General features: G+C 39.6%; 1 protein-coding gene across 2 annotated transcripts; it reads left to right on the forward strand.

The window, feature by feature from the left end:
- Positions 1-373: 373 nt before the first annotated feature.
- LOC118447827 (uncharacterized) lies at positions 374-13,748 on the forward strand. 2 transcript variants are annotated; one of them, XM_035880275.2, is made up of 12 exons: positions 374-921; positions 6,260-6,365; positions 6,442-6,664; positions 6,752-7,267; positions 7,342-8,260; positions 8,348-8,461; positions 8,566-8,961; positions 9,061-9,407; positions 9,513-10,028; positions 10,109-10,221; positions 10,313-10,523; positions 10,602-13,748. In XM_035880275.2, the coding sequence occupies exons 1-12, from the start codon at positions 781-783 to the stop codon at positions 11,179-11,181; spliced, it is 4,182 nt and encodes a 1,393-aa protein (XP_035736168.2). In that variant the 5' UTR covers positions 374-780; the 3' UTR covers positions 11,182-13,748. The 2 variants fall into 2 exon arrangements, with proteins under 2 accessions (XP_035736168.2, XP_035736177.2); XM_035880284.2 differs by having other exon boundaries at positions 376-921; positions 10,316-10,523.
- Positions 13,749-16,354: the final 2,606 nt, after the last annotated feature.

Here is a 16,354-nt window from a genome sequence, read left to right on the forward strand (position 1 = left end):
CTTATTCTTTCTCTTTCTTATTTCTTTTATTCTTATTTTTGTACTCTAAATAAATGACGCGTTGGCCCGCCAACGGTATGCTGCACCAATTTATCATACGTGCGATATAAACATATATATATATATATATATATATATATATATATGCGTATAGCATATACTTATGGTATGCTAGTCGAATATAGTACGATTCACTGGTATTTTCTTCTCGTTCAATCTTCGAACGTAATTTCACATTATTGCGCGTCTTCGTCGTAATTTAGAAAAGATATTGCGTCGCTCGTTTACTCGAATTAATCCCTAAGAACGCGAGGAGGGATGCGAGATGTGATGCAAGGCGCGTCGCTAACGTTGAAATCGTTGTTGAAATCTTTAGGAAAATATAGCGTTAGATAGGATAGATTAGGCAGACGTGAACATTATGTCATTGATTTGCGCGCGTTCGGCCGCTTTGTAGATTGGCCTCGAATATAGTTTTTATCGCGCAAACACGTATCTTCCCTTCTTTCGTTCGTAGTGAAAAATGTCAGATGTCGAGTCGAAAGAGACAGAGAGGGAGAACGAACGAACGGTCACGCGATAACGGGGAATACACGTATTATTTACCCATATTTTTCCTCCTTTGTTTAAAGTCGAGCCAACGTACTTACGTACTACGTGTTTTTTCGATCGCTTTCTCTTTATTACCAAGCTGTTTTTTTTTTATCTTTTACTACCGCACCTGTAACTTCGACCAAGGATGAGAGAAAAACAACGGCGCTGCTTTTACGATGAATCACTATGATGAAGAAGGCGGATCGCAGCCGGAGGATGACGTTGTTAAAAAAGATAAAGAGTCGAGAGCCGGTACTACACGTCGACGTCCGCGATTTGCTCGCTCGTTGTAACGACAAAGTAAAGTTACTCGTCTCGAGAAGGAAGGTAGGCGTTCGGCTCTACGGAGATCGATCTGATTTATGTATTTCCTTTGGCTTTGAGCTAGCTGATATAATACTTTGCGATAATATCGAAAGAAAAAAGAATCGATGAAAAGAGAAACGGGTTCGAAGCACGTTCGATCCTTATTTCTTTCTCTCTCTCTCTCTCTCTCTCTCTCTCTCTCTCTCTCTCTCTCTCTGCGTTTTCGCTATACTTATTATTGCGCGTATTCGATGCGTCAGATAGTGTTTTGTTAAAAACAAATTTCCTCGTGCGATTATTTTTTGCTTTGCGACAAAGAAACATCGTGCGGATCTTGTAAAATATTTATTCGACGAAATTTCTATATTTCTTAAGACCACGCGGAAAATAAAGAGAGAAAACAAATACGCTGACGATGTGTGCGTGCTTGCGTTTCGAGAGATCTTCTCGTTCTTCGTGTTTTGAATGCGATGCATTCCACGGCGATGACTGAATTATACGAGCGAACGAGATGAATTGTTGTGAGGTCGATGCCTTCCACCCACCACTACTATTGCCACTACTATACTTCCTTCTTGCCGATTGACCGAGCTTGTCCTTGACACGGCTCCATACTCGTTTTATTTTATACTTGTTTCGGATGTTTGCCTTTAATGCAAGTTTCCTTTTCAGAGGAGATCCGGATACTCTCTGGTCGTAGGATAATATTCCTGCTGTCGTTTAGCCCTTTGTTTATCTCGATTGAGAGAGAGAGAGAGAGAGAGAGAGAGAGAGAGAGAGAGAGGGAACGCGTTACTAATGAAATCGATGTAAATAGCAGTTTCTTGATAGGATCGGAGTCCGACGGGAGAACGCGCGTGTCCATTCAAGATATACATTACGTTCTATCGTCGTTATCTGTGGCCTTTTCACGATGAGATTTTCTTGTCTCATAGCTCGCTAAAAAAAAATTCATACCGACGTATTCTTTCCTACGATCGGATTGAATCGATATACCTTGACCTTCAGTCGAAGGTTTTATCTAGTCTCGACGTTCAAAGACGGCCCAATGAATCTTGTGTTATATTGATAGTGTGCGCGTTACGTCGTCGTCGTCGTCGTCGTTGTCTTTTTAACGACTCGGAAGGTTGTGTGGTCAATATGTTTCAGCGAGTCGTAAAAACAAATACTTTTTGCGACATCTTACAATGCGCCAAGTTTGCACAGTAATATTTTACGTGAATGACGAGAAAAATACTTGACCGTCATGGCCGATACAATGTATTACGTGTGTTAGTCTTTTTTTATATAATGTTCGTTTCGAGCATCGCATTTCTTAGACGCGCGTAAATAACGTTACCAATTTACGTCAACGTACGTTATAAATTACACATTTTTTCATTCAACGTGAAAGAACGATAGTAGGATATAGAATTACAATGACTGTAAAAGTAGATCGAATATGTTCATAAATCTGTAGGACCGATCACGGTTCTTAGAACTAAAAAGCATCTCGTTCGTTCGTTCGTTGTTTTCTCTTTTCCAATTGAATTCTACAGTATATGGAGTTTTAATCTTCGTCGATTATATAAAAGGCAACGATAAACTGTCGATGAAGACAATAACGAAGAGTTTGCCATGAAATCGTTGCATGCTGTGTGACTAATCTATCGATGATATTGCAGTTGGACGCTAATCGCATCCCATCGTCGAAGAACTCGAAATACGAAAGGAATCCAAATATAAATGCTCGTCCAACCATGATTCTCGTCAGCGCTTATCTGTACCACGATAATTGTTGTTTATCATGGTTGATCGGAATAGACGTGATCTCGATGTGATAAACTGCTAGTGTCATCGTGACGTCAATCAATATCGAAGTCGACATTTTATAATAGCATATTTTATAATTGTTTGCATTCTCGTATCGATAAATTTGTTTAATTACACGATATATATTTCCACATATCCATTATGACATAGATCAAACGATATTCGATTAAGAAGGGTAAGGATCGGCTAAAGTTCGCTTATTAAATTGAATGTTTTCAAAGAGCTTACTGCTCGAAAACGGTATATTCGCGATAGCCAGTATTATAGCTTGTGTCAAGAGCAAACACTTTCAAGTCGGCCTTGACGATGATAGCTCGATACGCGTCTCGAAAATAATAAGACGACCGGGAAGCCACCGTGCGTAAACTATTCTCGTTGCTGGGCGTCATTGTACTTGAGAAACTTATCGCTGAGATTTATCGGTGAAAAGAAAATTTTAGAATGATCGTTCGTTTGCTCGAAAAATGAAAGCTCGAAAGCTTATAAAAGACGTCATCTTTTTATGAAAAATAATGAGTATGCGCAATGCTTAATCGTTTCCGCGAATTGTAATGCTAATACAATATACATGCGCATAGATACACACATACATAATACGTATATTATTGGTTATTTTATTTTTACGGTCTCCTCTTACCATTCGTCTCGTTCGTTCTCGTCGTAAAAACATGCTATCATGCATTTTTCTTCGACGGGCCACGCGACGTGGAAGACTCTAAAAGCGTAATAATATTTCGCGAATAAGAAAAGCGATACTTTGACGATAATGTCAAATATTTATTATAAAAGAATATACATTTATTTGTTTTTTCTCCTTTCGAAAATAAATAAATGAATGAATGAATAAATATAAATAGGAAACACGATGGCTCTCTTATTTTTAATTCGTTCTTTCGTCATTCATCGATAATATACGCGTTGTACGCGTTATGAAGCGTGCGAATTATTATTTAAAGCGTTCAATGTACGCACCATTTTATACCTATGTGCTCGCGGCGGATAGAGGAGAAGGAAGAAGGAGGGCCAAGAGTTCAAAGTGCATCGGTAAGAGTTCAATTCATTTATTCGTCGACGTGCTTCGTACTCCATAATGTTTTATTCATTCGTGATAAGGGAGGTCGTAGGTTGGGCCACTTAAACGCCTTGACAAAACGACTAAATTGCAATCGTTTAATATTTTCGATCATATTATATTGCTCGATCCCCAGTTTCTCTTTATCTCTATTTACTTTCCAACGTCATTCGTGTCGCTCACTTTAAACGAACGTGTCGAATAGACCCTCGGACGATACCCTGCTATTCGTTGTTATTTACTTCGTAATAGTCTCTACATGACGCAACGAGAATGAAAATATCACTCGTAATCGCTTACCAGCTATGATATATTACTTAATATACGTATATAAAAGAGATCATAAAGTTTCTATGATATTCCAAGATCGCCTCTATTTTCAAAAGTCTGACTACTTTGCTGACTACATTGCGAGTTGTTTTCGTGAAGAAGGATTGGAGATCGAAAGAACATAAAATAGAAAATAAAGACGAACGACGTAACGAGTGGAAAGAGAGAGAGAGAGAGAGAGAGAGAGAGAGAGAGAGAGAGAGAGAGAAAGAGAGGACAGATGCCTTTATCACGATCGAGCGAGACGAGAACTAGGCAAACTATGTTTTCTCGTAGTGTAACCTTGTACGTTCTCATGGACGCACGAATAGTGTACGCTTCAACGATCGCGTTAACCCTCGACCTTGCGCTCGTATCAATGTTATTTTGTATATTCTTTCTTGGAAATTAGAATGTTTTCAGATTTTTTAAGAGTAACATCGATTTTAATATCGTTCCGCATGAACCATTTAATTCTTGATAATACGTAAATGTAAGAAACTTTCGCACGTATAGTACCTATTATAACGGCGGGTCTTGACGATATTTTTGACGATCGTAAAGCTCCTTTTTCTAGGCTCTTTTTCCTCTGTTAAGGAGGAAAAGTGTTAAAGGTGGCAGCAAATCGTACTATTTGAGACCACGACGACGAGAAACGGTCAGAAGTCAAGGCACCGTCGCAATGCCGTCGACCGTCCCAGAATAGCATAGGGACGATCGTTGCGTTTCTCATGTTGCTTCTAGTCGTTGTGTAGCTCTTTCATCGTCTTTTCCTCGTCCTCGTTGTCGTTGTTCTCAGCAACGATGGTTACTAACGGTCGTTCGACCAATCCTATAGCACGTCGATCTGGTATCACACCTGTCTAAACGGCACAGGTCCTGTTGAAAAAAACTCTGTTTATCGAAAGGAGAACGTTATCGCGCCGTGCGTAGTATCGTCTAGAAGGTTTTTACTTTGTTGCTATAAGTGCCTCCACGTTCGATCCAATTTAATCTTTTATCTCGATCGACATGATATTCCTTAATTCATTTTATTCTTCAAGATATATCGACGTCGTTGCTACGTTGTTTGTTTCATATGTAATAGATATATGTAATAGATACATTCATTCTGCGAATTGAGGGAATTACGTTAAGCGTCAAATTCGAAGAATTTTTATCGACGATCGATAGCTCTCGTATAAATAACAATATTTTTTTCTCATGCTATTGTAAATACTTATTTCGAAATGGTATTTTGTTTTTATGAAAACACATTTGGTCGTTACGAGAAAACGTTCATTCGAATACGTTTCGGCGAGACGCCGCAAGGCAGGCGCCAGAAAGTCTCGGTGTCTGCTTCCACGACCAACCCTCCCTTTTTGACCCCGACTTATATGTCGATATATATATATATATATATATATATATATATATATATATATATGTTCGTCACATTGAAATTCATCGCGATGGAATCGTAAATTTTATGTCATTCGAGTTGCATCGCGTTAACAGTTCGCGGCTATGGTTGAGAGTCCTTGGTAGAGCATTGCTTAACGAGAAATAAATTGTTAAAAATCAGGATGACTATTGGTTTTAAATCGATTTACGCATAATTTATCTAAACTCGATTTATATCTTCTTCGAGGTATATAGAGTTGGGAATTGCCATGATTAAACGTCATCAAAGATGTTTCATGCGTAAAAACTAGTCTAGTGTTGTCGATATTCATTTTCATTTGCTATTACATCGTTAAATGGTCTAATAACTCGGCTATCTACGCGCATAAAGTTACTCCCAGACGTTCGGTCAATTAAGCTCGTTCCCAGAGCTCAATTCTGTTTTGCAGTATATCGAGGCACATAGGCGTGCGCACGCATGCACGCACGCACGCCGCACCAGGAGTAACGGTATCGAGAAACGTGCGCGTATACGTATCGTAGGTACGTCTCGTTTTTGTCATATCGCGAAAATAGTTACTTGCATTATCTCCGCGATTATAAGTAACCAATGTTTCCCTTTCGCAAACTACTATAAATTTATCGTTTATTGCTATGTAGAAACGCGAAAGCGCGCGTTTTAACTACGTCAATTATTTAATTTAACAAGTATTTAAACGTCATGACTGTGAAATGGTTATGTTTGATAAAAAGAAAAAGAAAAAAAAAAAAAATGTGTTTCAGGAAACATACGTCAAGATGCCAAGATCATGGAGAATTTTTGGCCTCCTGTTGATTCTGGTCTGTTTCGAGATCATCGAATCCAATCGTTGCCTTACGAAGTTAGAAGGTACGCATGGTCCAACGATGAATGATCTATATGATAGAAACAATTTCGAGCTTTCACTTCGATATCCTTTTCGCAGAAGTTAATCCAAAACGATTGGTCGTCTTCAATGGTAAAACCATTGGGTTACGATTCGAAGTTTCGCGAAAGATCACTCAGAGATTAGTCACTCACGTTACCAAGATCTTTTTGGAGGAGGTATTAGGCTATATGGACGTAGAGATAGTTGAGAATGATGACGATTTTTACTTAACAGATATTTACGAAAGATTATCCGACACTTTGGTATTCGGGGTCAGAAAGTAAGTAGATTCGCAGGGGGATTTCGTTCTGGATTCGAGGAAAGAAGAAAGAAGCAAGGTGTATTTGTTTTATTCTTCTTAAAAAAGGTTTCCCGATACAATGGTAAATATGGAAGTGTGGATACCGCCGCAGGAGGATACGATACCGCTGTTGAACAAATACGACGTGAAAGAATGTGGAGCGGTCGCGCCGCCGGGACATTTCGCCTGGTTCGTACCGGAGAAATTGTACAACATCGAGGATAGCTGGGTGTCGTTTGTCAAACAGGAAAGAGCAGCTCGCTTCGACGTTTCCGAATCGAATCTACTTCGGATCAAGGATTTTACGATCAATCCGATTACGAATAGTTATTACTGCGAGACGTCCTATTGTCAGCACGGTATGTACGTTCCTCGGCAATGCCAAACTTCCGACAAACAGGCCCAACCTTGCGCTCTACTCTTGGCCGGTCATCCCGACGTAACGTCCTTCGTCAAAGAGGATATCGATAGTTTAAATCTTTACGTCAAAGTAGCTTGGGTCGGATCACATTTGAGAGAGCTTACGAAAAGTCTGATCGAGGAATACACTAACGCGTCGACAAATTCCTCTTCGAACATCAGGTATTTTTAATTCCATTTATATTCCCATATAGGGATATCAGTAACGAGCAATTTTTTCTTTTACTCGCCATTAGGCAAAGGTCGTTGGTCATCGTTCATTGGACACCGAGTACCGTGATACCCAACGAGAGAGATTTCGTGAGCATCAATTTTCCACGTTGCGGTACGAACAACTCGCAGCTCGGTTGTGCCTACGAATCTAACAGACTGACCAAAGTCGTCTGGACGGGATTGGAGTCGGCGGCAAAGTTTGCCTTTGAGAGCATAAATCGCGTCAAGTTTACGTCGGCGATGTATGAAAATTTGATCGATCGGTACAACGTGCATTCGAAGAACTTTGATGAGGCGAAGATCGGCTGTGGTTGGCTTACGGACAATTTAAATTATGCGATGTCCAAGTGGATGCCGAACAATGACGATAAAAACACTCTTTACGTCGGTGGAATATTCCCAATGACCGGCACGTCCTACACTGCCAAATCTATCGTGATCGCTGCCAACATGGCGAGAGAGGCGATAAACTTTAACAATAGTCTTTTGAGGGACTACAATATGGCGCTATTGGCGAGCGATGGCCAGTGCAAGTCCGACATGGTAATGAAATCTTTCATCGATTACATCGTCCATAATTATTACGTGAGACTCGTCGGCGTTCTTGGACCTGCTTGCTCCGAAACCGTCGAACCCCTTGTCGGCGTGTCGAGGCATTACAATACCGTGATCATCAGTTATAGCGCCGAAGGATCCAGCTTCAAAGATCGAATTAGATATCCTTACTTCTTTAGGACGATCGGTGAAAACAGACAATACAAACACGTATATCTGTATCTTCTTCAGCGATTGGGTTGGCGCCGAGTTGCGTCGTTGACCGAGGATGGACAAAAGTATACGGAATATATATCGTATATGCAGGATATGCTGCGCGATAATGGCATTACGTTCGTGGCGAATGCAAAGTTTCCGAGAGAATGGGATCCTGACGTGATAACGAAGGTGCGTACTGGCTTTGCGTTTGCGAACGTTGTTCGTTAATCGTTTAAAACGCGATTTTGCCTTAAATTGCCTTATCTATTGTTTTAGAGCCTTCTAGATTTGAAGCAGAAACGGGCAAGGATAATTATCGCCGATGTGTACGATCAAGTCGCACGGCAAGTCATGTGCGAAGCGTATAAACTGGAAATGACGGCTGTCCAAGTAATCTTTCGGATTCTTTTTTTGAAAAAAGAAAAACAAAAAAACAAAAAAAAAAAAAAAGAAACATTCACTCTCCTTTTGTTCCTTCGTTTCGTTCCTTCTAGGGATACGTTTGGTTCTTGCCTTTATGGCTTCGACCGCAGTGGTACGATACCGATCAATATAACGCACAAGGCGAGCAGGTTCCGTGCAGTACGATTGAGATGACAAAAGCAATAAATGGGCATCTTGGTCTGTCGCATGCGTACTTTGCATCGGACGATGACATCATGCAGGAAGGTATAACGGTACGGCAATGGCGCGATCGTTACGAGTCCTTGTGTAAAATGCGAAATCAGACGCCGTCCAATTACGCTGGATATGCCTATGACGCCATGTGGACCTATGCCTACGCGATGGATGCTCTAATCAAAGAAAATCAAAGCTACGTATTTCGACTTCATAGCGAGGAGACCGTCAATCGTTTGACCAACATTATCGGTGCTACCGATTTTAACGGGGTTCGTAATGTCTTCCTAATACGTTAGAATAATTCATCGAACTCCTATAGATACGCTCGACGACGAGTTTCTCTTTATTCCATCTTTTTTTTTTTATAGGTTTCCGGTCGAATCAAGTTCATTGGCGGACCATCGAGATACTCCATCATCAATGTTGTCCAAAATATTGATAACGAAACGCGCATCATTGGAAATTTTCATCCAAACATTTCAGAGACTGGAAGGGAAGTGATAGGCGGTAGATTGGATTTGAACATCTCCGCGTTTGTATGGCTGTCGAAAGCTATGCCCGACGACGGCTCCGAGCCTCCACCTAAATGCGTTTTCAGCGGACTCGCTGAACTTTTAGAAGTTTCCTGCGAAGCGGCCATCGTGATCGTCAATATCATCGGCTTCGGTCTCCTTGGAATATTGCTCATCATTGGTTTTATTTTTATCAAGAGAAAGTACGTAAAGCTCGCAACGATCTTGTTTTTCACATTTACAAATGTTTCTTTCTTCCCTCTTTTTCGTTTCTTTCTTTTTTATTTCTTCTTTTTCTGTTCGACCAGATACGACGAGAAAGTTCGGCTTCACGAGAAATATATGAAGTCTTTGGGACTTGACTTTTCCAAATTGGATACCTCGAGCTTAGACAAATGGGACATACCGCGAAATAGAGTTGTGATCAATAGAAAGATCGGCGAGGGTGCTTTCGGTACAGTATACGGTGGCGAAACTTTCTTCCCTGAAAAGGGTTGGCTGGCTGTCGCGGTGAAGACATTGAAAGTTGGAAGTTCGACCGACGAAAAATCAGACTTTTTGGGCGAATTTGAAGTTATGAAAAGATTCGAGCATAAAAATATTATCAAGCTGCTTGGCGTTTGCTTAAAGTCCGAACCTGTTCTCACGGTTATGGAATTCATGCTGTACGGTGATTTGAAAACGTATCTACTCGCGAGAAGACATTTGGTAAACGATCAAAGCTACGAGGATTCGGACGAGATATCGAATAAAAAATTAACAGCTATGGCTTTGGACGTCGCAAGAGCTCTGAGTTATTTAGCGCAATTAAAATATGTTCATAGGTAAATCTTTTACTTATCGAAGCGTTTGAAAGCATTAAGGTATTATCCGTTCGATTAATCGATGAATTTCTTTTCCTCAGAGATGTTGCTTCTCGTAATTGCCTGATAAACGCACAACGAGTCGTTAAACTCGGCGACTTTGGTATGACCAGGCCGATGTACGAGAACGATTATTATAGATTTAATAGAAAAGGTATTTTTCCATCAAACGAATCGTTTAAGCCGTCTTATATCTGAAATATATCTCGAATTTTGTTCAATCATAAATCGTTTCTTATGCCAAGCAGGTATGTTGCCCGTACGATGGATGGCACCAGAGTCCCTTGGTTTGGGAATATTTAGCGCTGCCTCCGACGTATGGTCGTATGGCGTTTTGCTCTACGAGATTATTACATTTGGGAGCTTCCCTTTCCAAGGGATGAGCAATAACGAGGTTTTAGCTCACGTTAAGGCCGGCAATTGTCTTGTAGTTCCTAAAGGTGTCAAGTCACCGCTGTAAGTATCGAAAATAACGAATCATAAAAGGGATGACAGCGAAATTTTATTGATATTAACGTTATTTCTTATCTATAGAGAAAACTTGATGTACTCTTGTTGGTCTGTAAATCAACATGAGAGACCATCGGCACCGGAGATCGTCGAGTTTTTGGCGACGAATCCTCGAATTTTATCTCCTTGCCTCGACGTACCTCTTGCTAGTGTACAGCTTGAACACACCGGGCAAATGGAGATGCATCTGACGGATAGCGTGAGAAAATTCTCTTTGCCCTGGTCGCAGCAACAACAGTCGTCTACGCAATCGTCCGATCCAACGTCGTCGATTACGTCGATCAGTCCGCCTCTACTCGAAATAAGTTCCCACGATGACAATCAAAATCTGGAGTTCTCTTCGGACAGAAGAGTTTCCAGTCAAGATGGTACAATTCCTTTGTTAGGTCTCGAAAGAACGATAAAGGGGCCCGTTGCTTCTCGCCAGAATTCCAACAAGCAACAGAAAGACATTGTACACAAGTACGTCAATCTTTTGCCAGGAATGGTGACCTCGACGAGGCAACTTAGTAGGAATGGCAATACGGGAAACTTACAAACGGAAGAAATGGTGTCCATGATGCCAAGGAATAACAAGGACACCGAGGAAGTCTCCGTTCTCTGATGTGGTCACTAGTCAAAAGTTTTGTTAGATAATGTAAGAGTTTAATCGATTACAGTTTGTGGCCACACAAAAAGTAAAAGGGCTGCAAGTGTGTATAACGTGCGTGGACGATTTATAAAGAGGCAGAATAGAGCTTAGAATTTAAATCGACGGTTACTAGTTCGAGGTATATATCTTTTGTTAGAACTTTTTAAGAGCCAAAGAATAACAATTTCGTTACATTTGTTCTACCGAGAGAGTTTATGGTAGAGCCAATTGATGATCAAGCTTTGAATCGTTGCCAAAATTCTTGGCCAGTTTTACTAGCTACGGCTATTCCAAAACAATGTATACCAAAATATTCTTCCTTTTTTAATGTACGATCTATGTACTAGATGTGCGATCAATAATTGCGCCGCTTTCCTAAAAATATGAGGGTGCGACCAGAAGGTTAAACGTTCGACGATGTCTTAAAGCTCGTTGAAGATTTTTTGGAGTATAAATAAAACGAAGTGAGAGATTTAAAATAGATCTCTAGACGATATTCCGTCGCATTAGTCGGTCGAAAGATATAATAGGATACTTAAATGGATTGCGTATAGCTTTCGTTAGCAATAAGACGCACGCGTTAAAAACGTCGACGGTCGAGACATTTTGTAGTAAGAAAGTACTGGCCAATCTGATCCTAAATTGTACATCGATTGACTTCCGCTCGATCTACTTTTGAGACTGATACATACATAGTAAAATTAAGCCATGTTTATTACGATCTGATGTTATCGATATAAAGAGACACTATTTCACCAACGACAATATTAATATCTGCGTAAGTAATTTTTTATAGCGACTTACTCTAAGAGGAAAAGAAACAAATTTGCATTTTCTTCCTTTCTCAAATTATAGAATTATATCTTATCGCAAAGAGATTAATTTTACAGAGTCATCGTGTTTCCTCACTTTTTCTCACTTTATATAGATGTCTATATTTATTCATTTTTATAATATCACGAAAAGAGAGATGGCTCGTTTTAAATAGAGCCCGAATAGTATAATATTCCGTAAGACTTTTGGATTAAAAGAAGAAAAAAGAGAAAAGAGAAAAAAAAGAAAAAAAAAAAACAAAAGAAAGCTGTTATTTTACATGCACACGCGTAGATTAGTAAACCGTTCTCATTTTATTTATTTTTATAACACTTATATATAGATAAAATATCTTTCGAATATCAAGAGGGATATTACTTTCAAAACTTGAAACACTTTCTAGAACATTTTTATCACTTTGACTTGACAGCATAATACTGAGAAAGATATTAAAAATTGATAAAAAGAAGAAAAACGAAAAAAAAAAAAGAAACAAAAAAGGAAAAAAAAAGAGAGAAACGAAACTTCGTAGCATTATGGTACATAGCATTTGATAAAATCTTATATATTGAAAGAGCAAATGGCAAGAGTCATGACATTTCTTAAAAACATGTTTTATCTAAGCTCGTAACAATATCTTTCGTTGCAATTATTACAAATTTTTACCCACATGTAACTTAGTTTGTAATACGTAATTGTAAATGTTATCTTTCACTATGATCACTCGTCTTATCAAGCCGACTGTGCTCGACCTCGATCGATCGATTACGTTGCCATTTTATCCTCGCTGAATATCATTAATTTAACATTCGCTTAATCGTTAAATTTGTACGATATCGTAAAACTATTTATTAATCTACAAAGAGAAGCTTTTTGAAAAGATATAGAAACTTAGTTGTCTCTTCGTTTTAATGGATAAAGAAAGCTCGATGAACGATTCTATTATGTCAACATAGAATAACGTTAAGAGGCAAACGGCGAAGAGCTTGAAAAGTTAATAATTACAAATGGTCATTGTATTGACACGCGTAATAATTTTCTCGACAGAATTCGCACAGCTGGAATTTAGAGAAATATTTGGCATTCTGATTTCTCTTCGTCTTTAACGAAATAATTATATTAGTAAAACGGATCAAAGATATTTTTATCTCGCGCAAAAAATTGAAAAATTGATTTCGCGAAAGACGTAAGAGATGTCATTTCATATTTCTAATTCAATTCCAGTCTCTAGCTTTTAAATATTTAAACGCGTAATATTCGTATTTTTACTGCAGAGCATTCCTAGTCTTCTTATTGGAGGAAAAGCAGTATATTAAAATAAATGAGAAAGAATTCCAACACCGTGAATGATATTGCACCCGTCTTCGGTGATATGCTCGATCCTTCTGGATCTTTGCGTATCGCAAACGTAGACTTGAATCGTTTATTTGATTATAACGAATAGCGTTTTAATGCGTTGATATCGTATCGACCAACAAATTTTCTTCCTATCTGTTAGCTTTACGAGAAAACGATTGAAGATCTATTTTTCGAGATTTTTGATTTTACTCTCGCAAACGATACATCATTATTTATTCTTACATCATGTGCGTGAACAACCAGAGTTAAGGACGCAATTACCCACGCACATTCTGTATATTATTATTTTGTACATACGAAGCGTGCCTGATAACGTTTATTATTCGTTCTCGAATTATATGTTAAAAGAATGTTCAATTTATAAAACATTTGATATCGCATATTATTTCTGTGGCCTCTTTCCCTTCGTCTCTATAAAATTTCAATTTGGCGCGCTCGAGAAGAGCTCTCTGTAATGTCGATCGACGGTAATTAAGCTGCCTGCTCTACTATCCGTTGGTACTTTATCGGCCGTGAGGATTTTTTCATTATCAATTTCATTCATCAATTTTTGTCAATTAAGCTCAAGATGGGAGTCCTATAATGAAATGTTTAATCCTTTACCTAGCGAATGGAGATGAATTTAATGAGAAAAGCCATTTGAAAAAAATCTGTTTCTGTTCTATTCGGTGACTAATTCTTAGGCACGAGGTTAAGGACATCACCGAGGATGAGAAAAAAGGAGGATTACAAAAACTCGTAAAATATATGCACGGCGCCACGTAGGAACGATGCGGGTTCATCCGAATTCCGAAGCTTTCAAGATCTTACGATATCACCGTCTTAACTTGGCCACGACGTTTCGTTCCCTCTTTCACAATTTCTTTATTTTTCTTGGTAGCTTTAAATCGAACGGTACTCAAAAAATTGATATCGGACATCGTATGCACGTTGCGTTATTACCTATAAAAATAGGTACTCGCTTTTGCAGAAGAGGAGGTATCGAGCGTTGATATAGATTTAAATAAAATATTCTAACGAGACCATTCTCTTATCTACGATTGAGAAGACACGGTTTCTCGTGAAAGGAAAGAAAAGTAGCGACGAAAAGGGAAGAGAGAGAAAAAAAAAATATATATATATATATATATATATATATACACATATATAAGAAGGTAGAAATAAAGGGAAGGAGACACTTCTCGTGGAGGATCTCTCGGAGCGATCTCTCCAAGAGTAGTACCTACTAATGGCATCGAGAAACGATCTCTTTCTTATTTCTCTCTTTCCTTTCTTTCTCATCGAGAAACGAAGCTCTTGCTTTGTGCTCGTAGCGAGCGCGCTTAACTCCCGGTGTGTCGCGAGTTTCGTTTATACGACGTAACGCGCGTACAGTTACGTAAGATCGTGCGGGCGTTCGAGCTTATCTGATTGTCCACCGTAGACCCGGCCAGAAGTCGTTTCTCGAAAGTTATGTCGCATGCACGTGAGAAGGGAGGAGGAAGAGAAGAAGAAGAAGAAAAAGACTCGTTGAAATTGCACAAGAGGCTCCTCCGAGAACCCTTTTTTTTTATCGTGCCTCTTTCGATCGTCGTTATTTACCGAGGACCGAATCCTTCGATCGATATATCCACGACCGAATGAGTTTAGGATTTATAAACGAGAATATTACTCGTCGTTAAACGGACAATAGTAATGGAACTTATAAACGTTAACTATAGCGTCAAGTTTCTAACGGAAATCTAACAAGATTAATTACAAATCAGTCGAGATAATTATTTATCCATGACGATTTAACCGCCGGCACTTGCATTTTATGCAAATATGCAGAGCGTGCGCTTCTTATATTATCTCTCGGAGACGGTGACGAAGGTATAAAATGTCGCTGGTAGGATAGACAATCTCACTCACTCGTCCTCTCTCTCTCTCTCTCTCTCTCTCTCTCTCTCTCTCTCTCTCTCTCTCTCTCCTTTGTTCTATCTCATTCCGAAGCTCTATAAAGCGTCTTCATTACGGAGCGAGGTGTCGTGTTACTTTAATTACACATCACGGTCATCGTAAACGTTCGTCCGTATGTGAAGCCAATAAACACAACAAAGGAAATCTCCGTTAAAAGATCGCGGTGGACCGGATAAATCTTAGTAGCGAATCAGTTATGCTCGCGTGGCTACGGTCGTGTCGGTGGGCGTAAATGACTGAAGAAAGAGACGTATTTACGTCGCACGCACCGTATCCCCTCGCTTGCTTTGATTTACAAATATGCGAGACATTGGGAAATGACCTTCTCTCTCTCTCTCTCTCTTTCTCTCTCTATCCGAAACAATAACAACGGCGTTTTATTTAGTACGAAGATCAATCACGAGCAGTTCGCGTTTGAATCTCGAGGAGAGTCAAGCTAAAGGTCAGTCCAACCGAGAAGAGCCACTTTAAATCTGTTTAACGTCTCGGCATAGCGAATACGGTAGCAAAGAGAGTCCGTGGATCCATTAGAGGATGGAATTAGTTCTGCGCAAGAGCCAAGGGTAATGCGACGATGCGGAGGATGTTGGCGAAGGCGGCACTACTACTTGGCAAGGGAGAAAGAGAGAAAGAGGGTAAGAGGGAAGGAAAGGGAAACGAAGTCCGGCTATCACGCTGGCCGGAGGTCGCGGATTTATGACCGGCCGGGTTTTATGCGCTGTTTGCCGAGGAAGAAGGAGCAACGAGCGAAGGAAAGAGAGAGAGAGAGAGAGAGAGAGAGAGAGAGAGACCTTGATTATTTCCTAGTCCGCTTTTACATTTCAATTTAGTTTCTTTGACCACTCGCTCACTCGCAATAGAGCCTTAAGAGCGACGGTAGACAATCGGAGGACGAAAGTAGTATTTTCTTCTTATTTTGAAATTCCAATTGTTTTACTTTCTTGATTTCGTCTTTTCGTTCTAACGATCCATAAAAATATCAGAGCAAACTAATTAGTTGGGATTATTAGAGACAATATGGCAAATTACGCTTAGT

The sequence above is a fragment of the Vespa mandarinia genome, chromosome 8 (genome assembly GCF_050613455.1).
Source record: "Vespa mandarinia isolate Hongniang chromosome 8, ASM5061345v1, whole genome shotgun sequence".
Classification (NCBI taxonomy): domain Eukaryota; kingdom Metazoa; phylum Arthropoda; class Insecta; order Hymenoptera; family Vespidae; genus Vespa; species Vespa mandarinia.

Excerpts from the sequence above, each read along its gene's own strand:
- LOC118447827 (XM_035880275.2), top strand. The coding sequence starts at position 781 with ATGATGAAGAAGGCGGATCGCAGCCGGAGGATGACGTTGTTAAAAAAG. Across the intron at positions 6,366-6,441 it reads TTGCCTTACGAAGTTAGAAG|AAGTTAATCCAAAACGATTG; the intron begins GTACGCATGGTC and ends TCCTTTTCGCAG. Across the intron at positions 10,222-10,312 it reads TTATAGATTTAATAGAAAAG|CAGGTATGTTGCCCGTACGA; the intron begins GTATTTTTCCAT and ends TCTTATGCCAAG.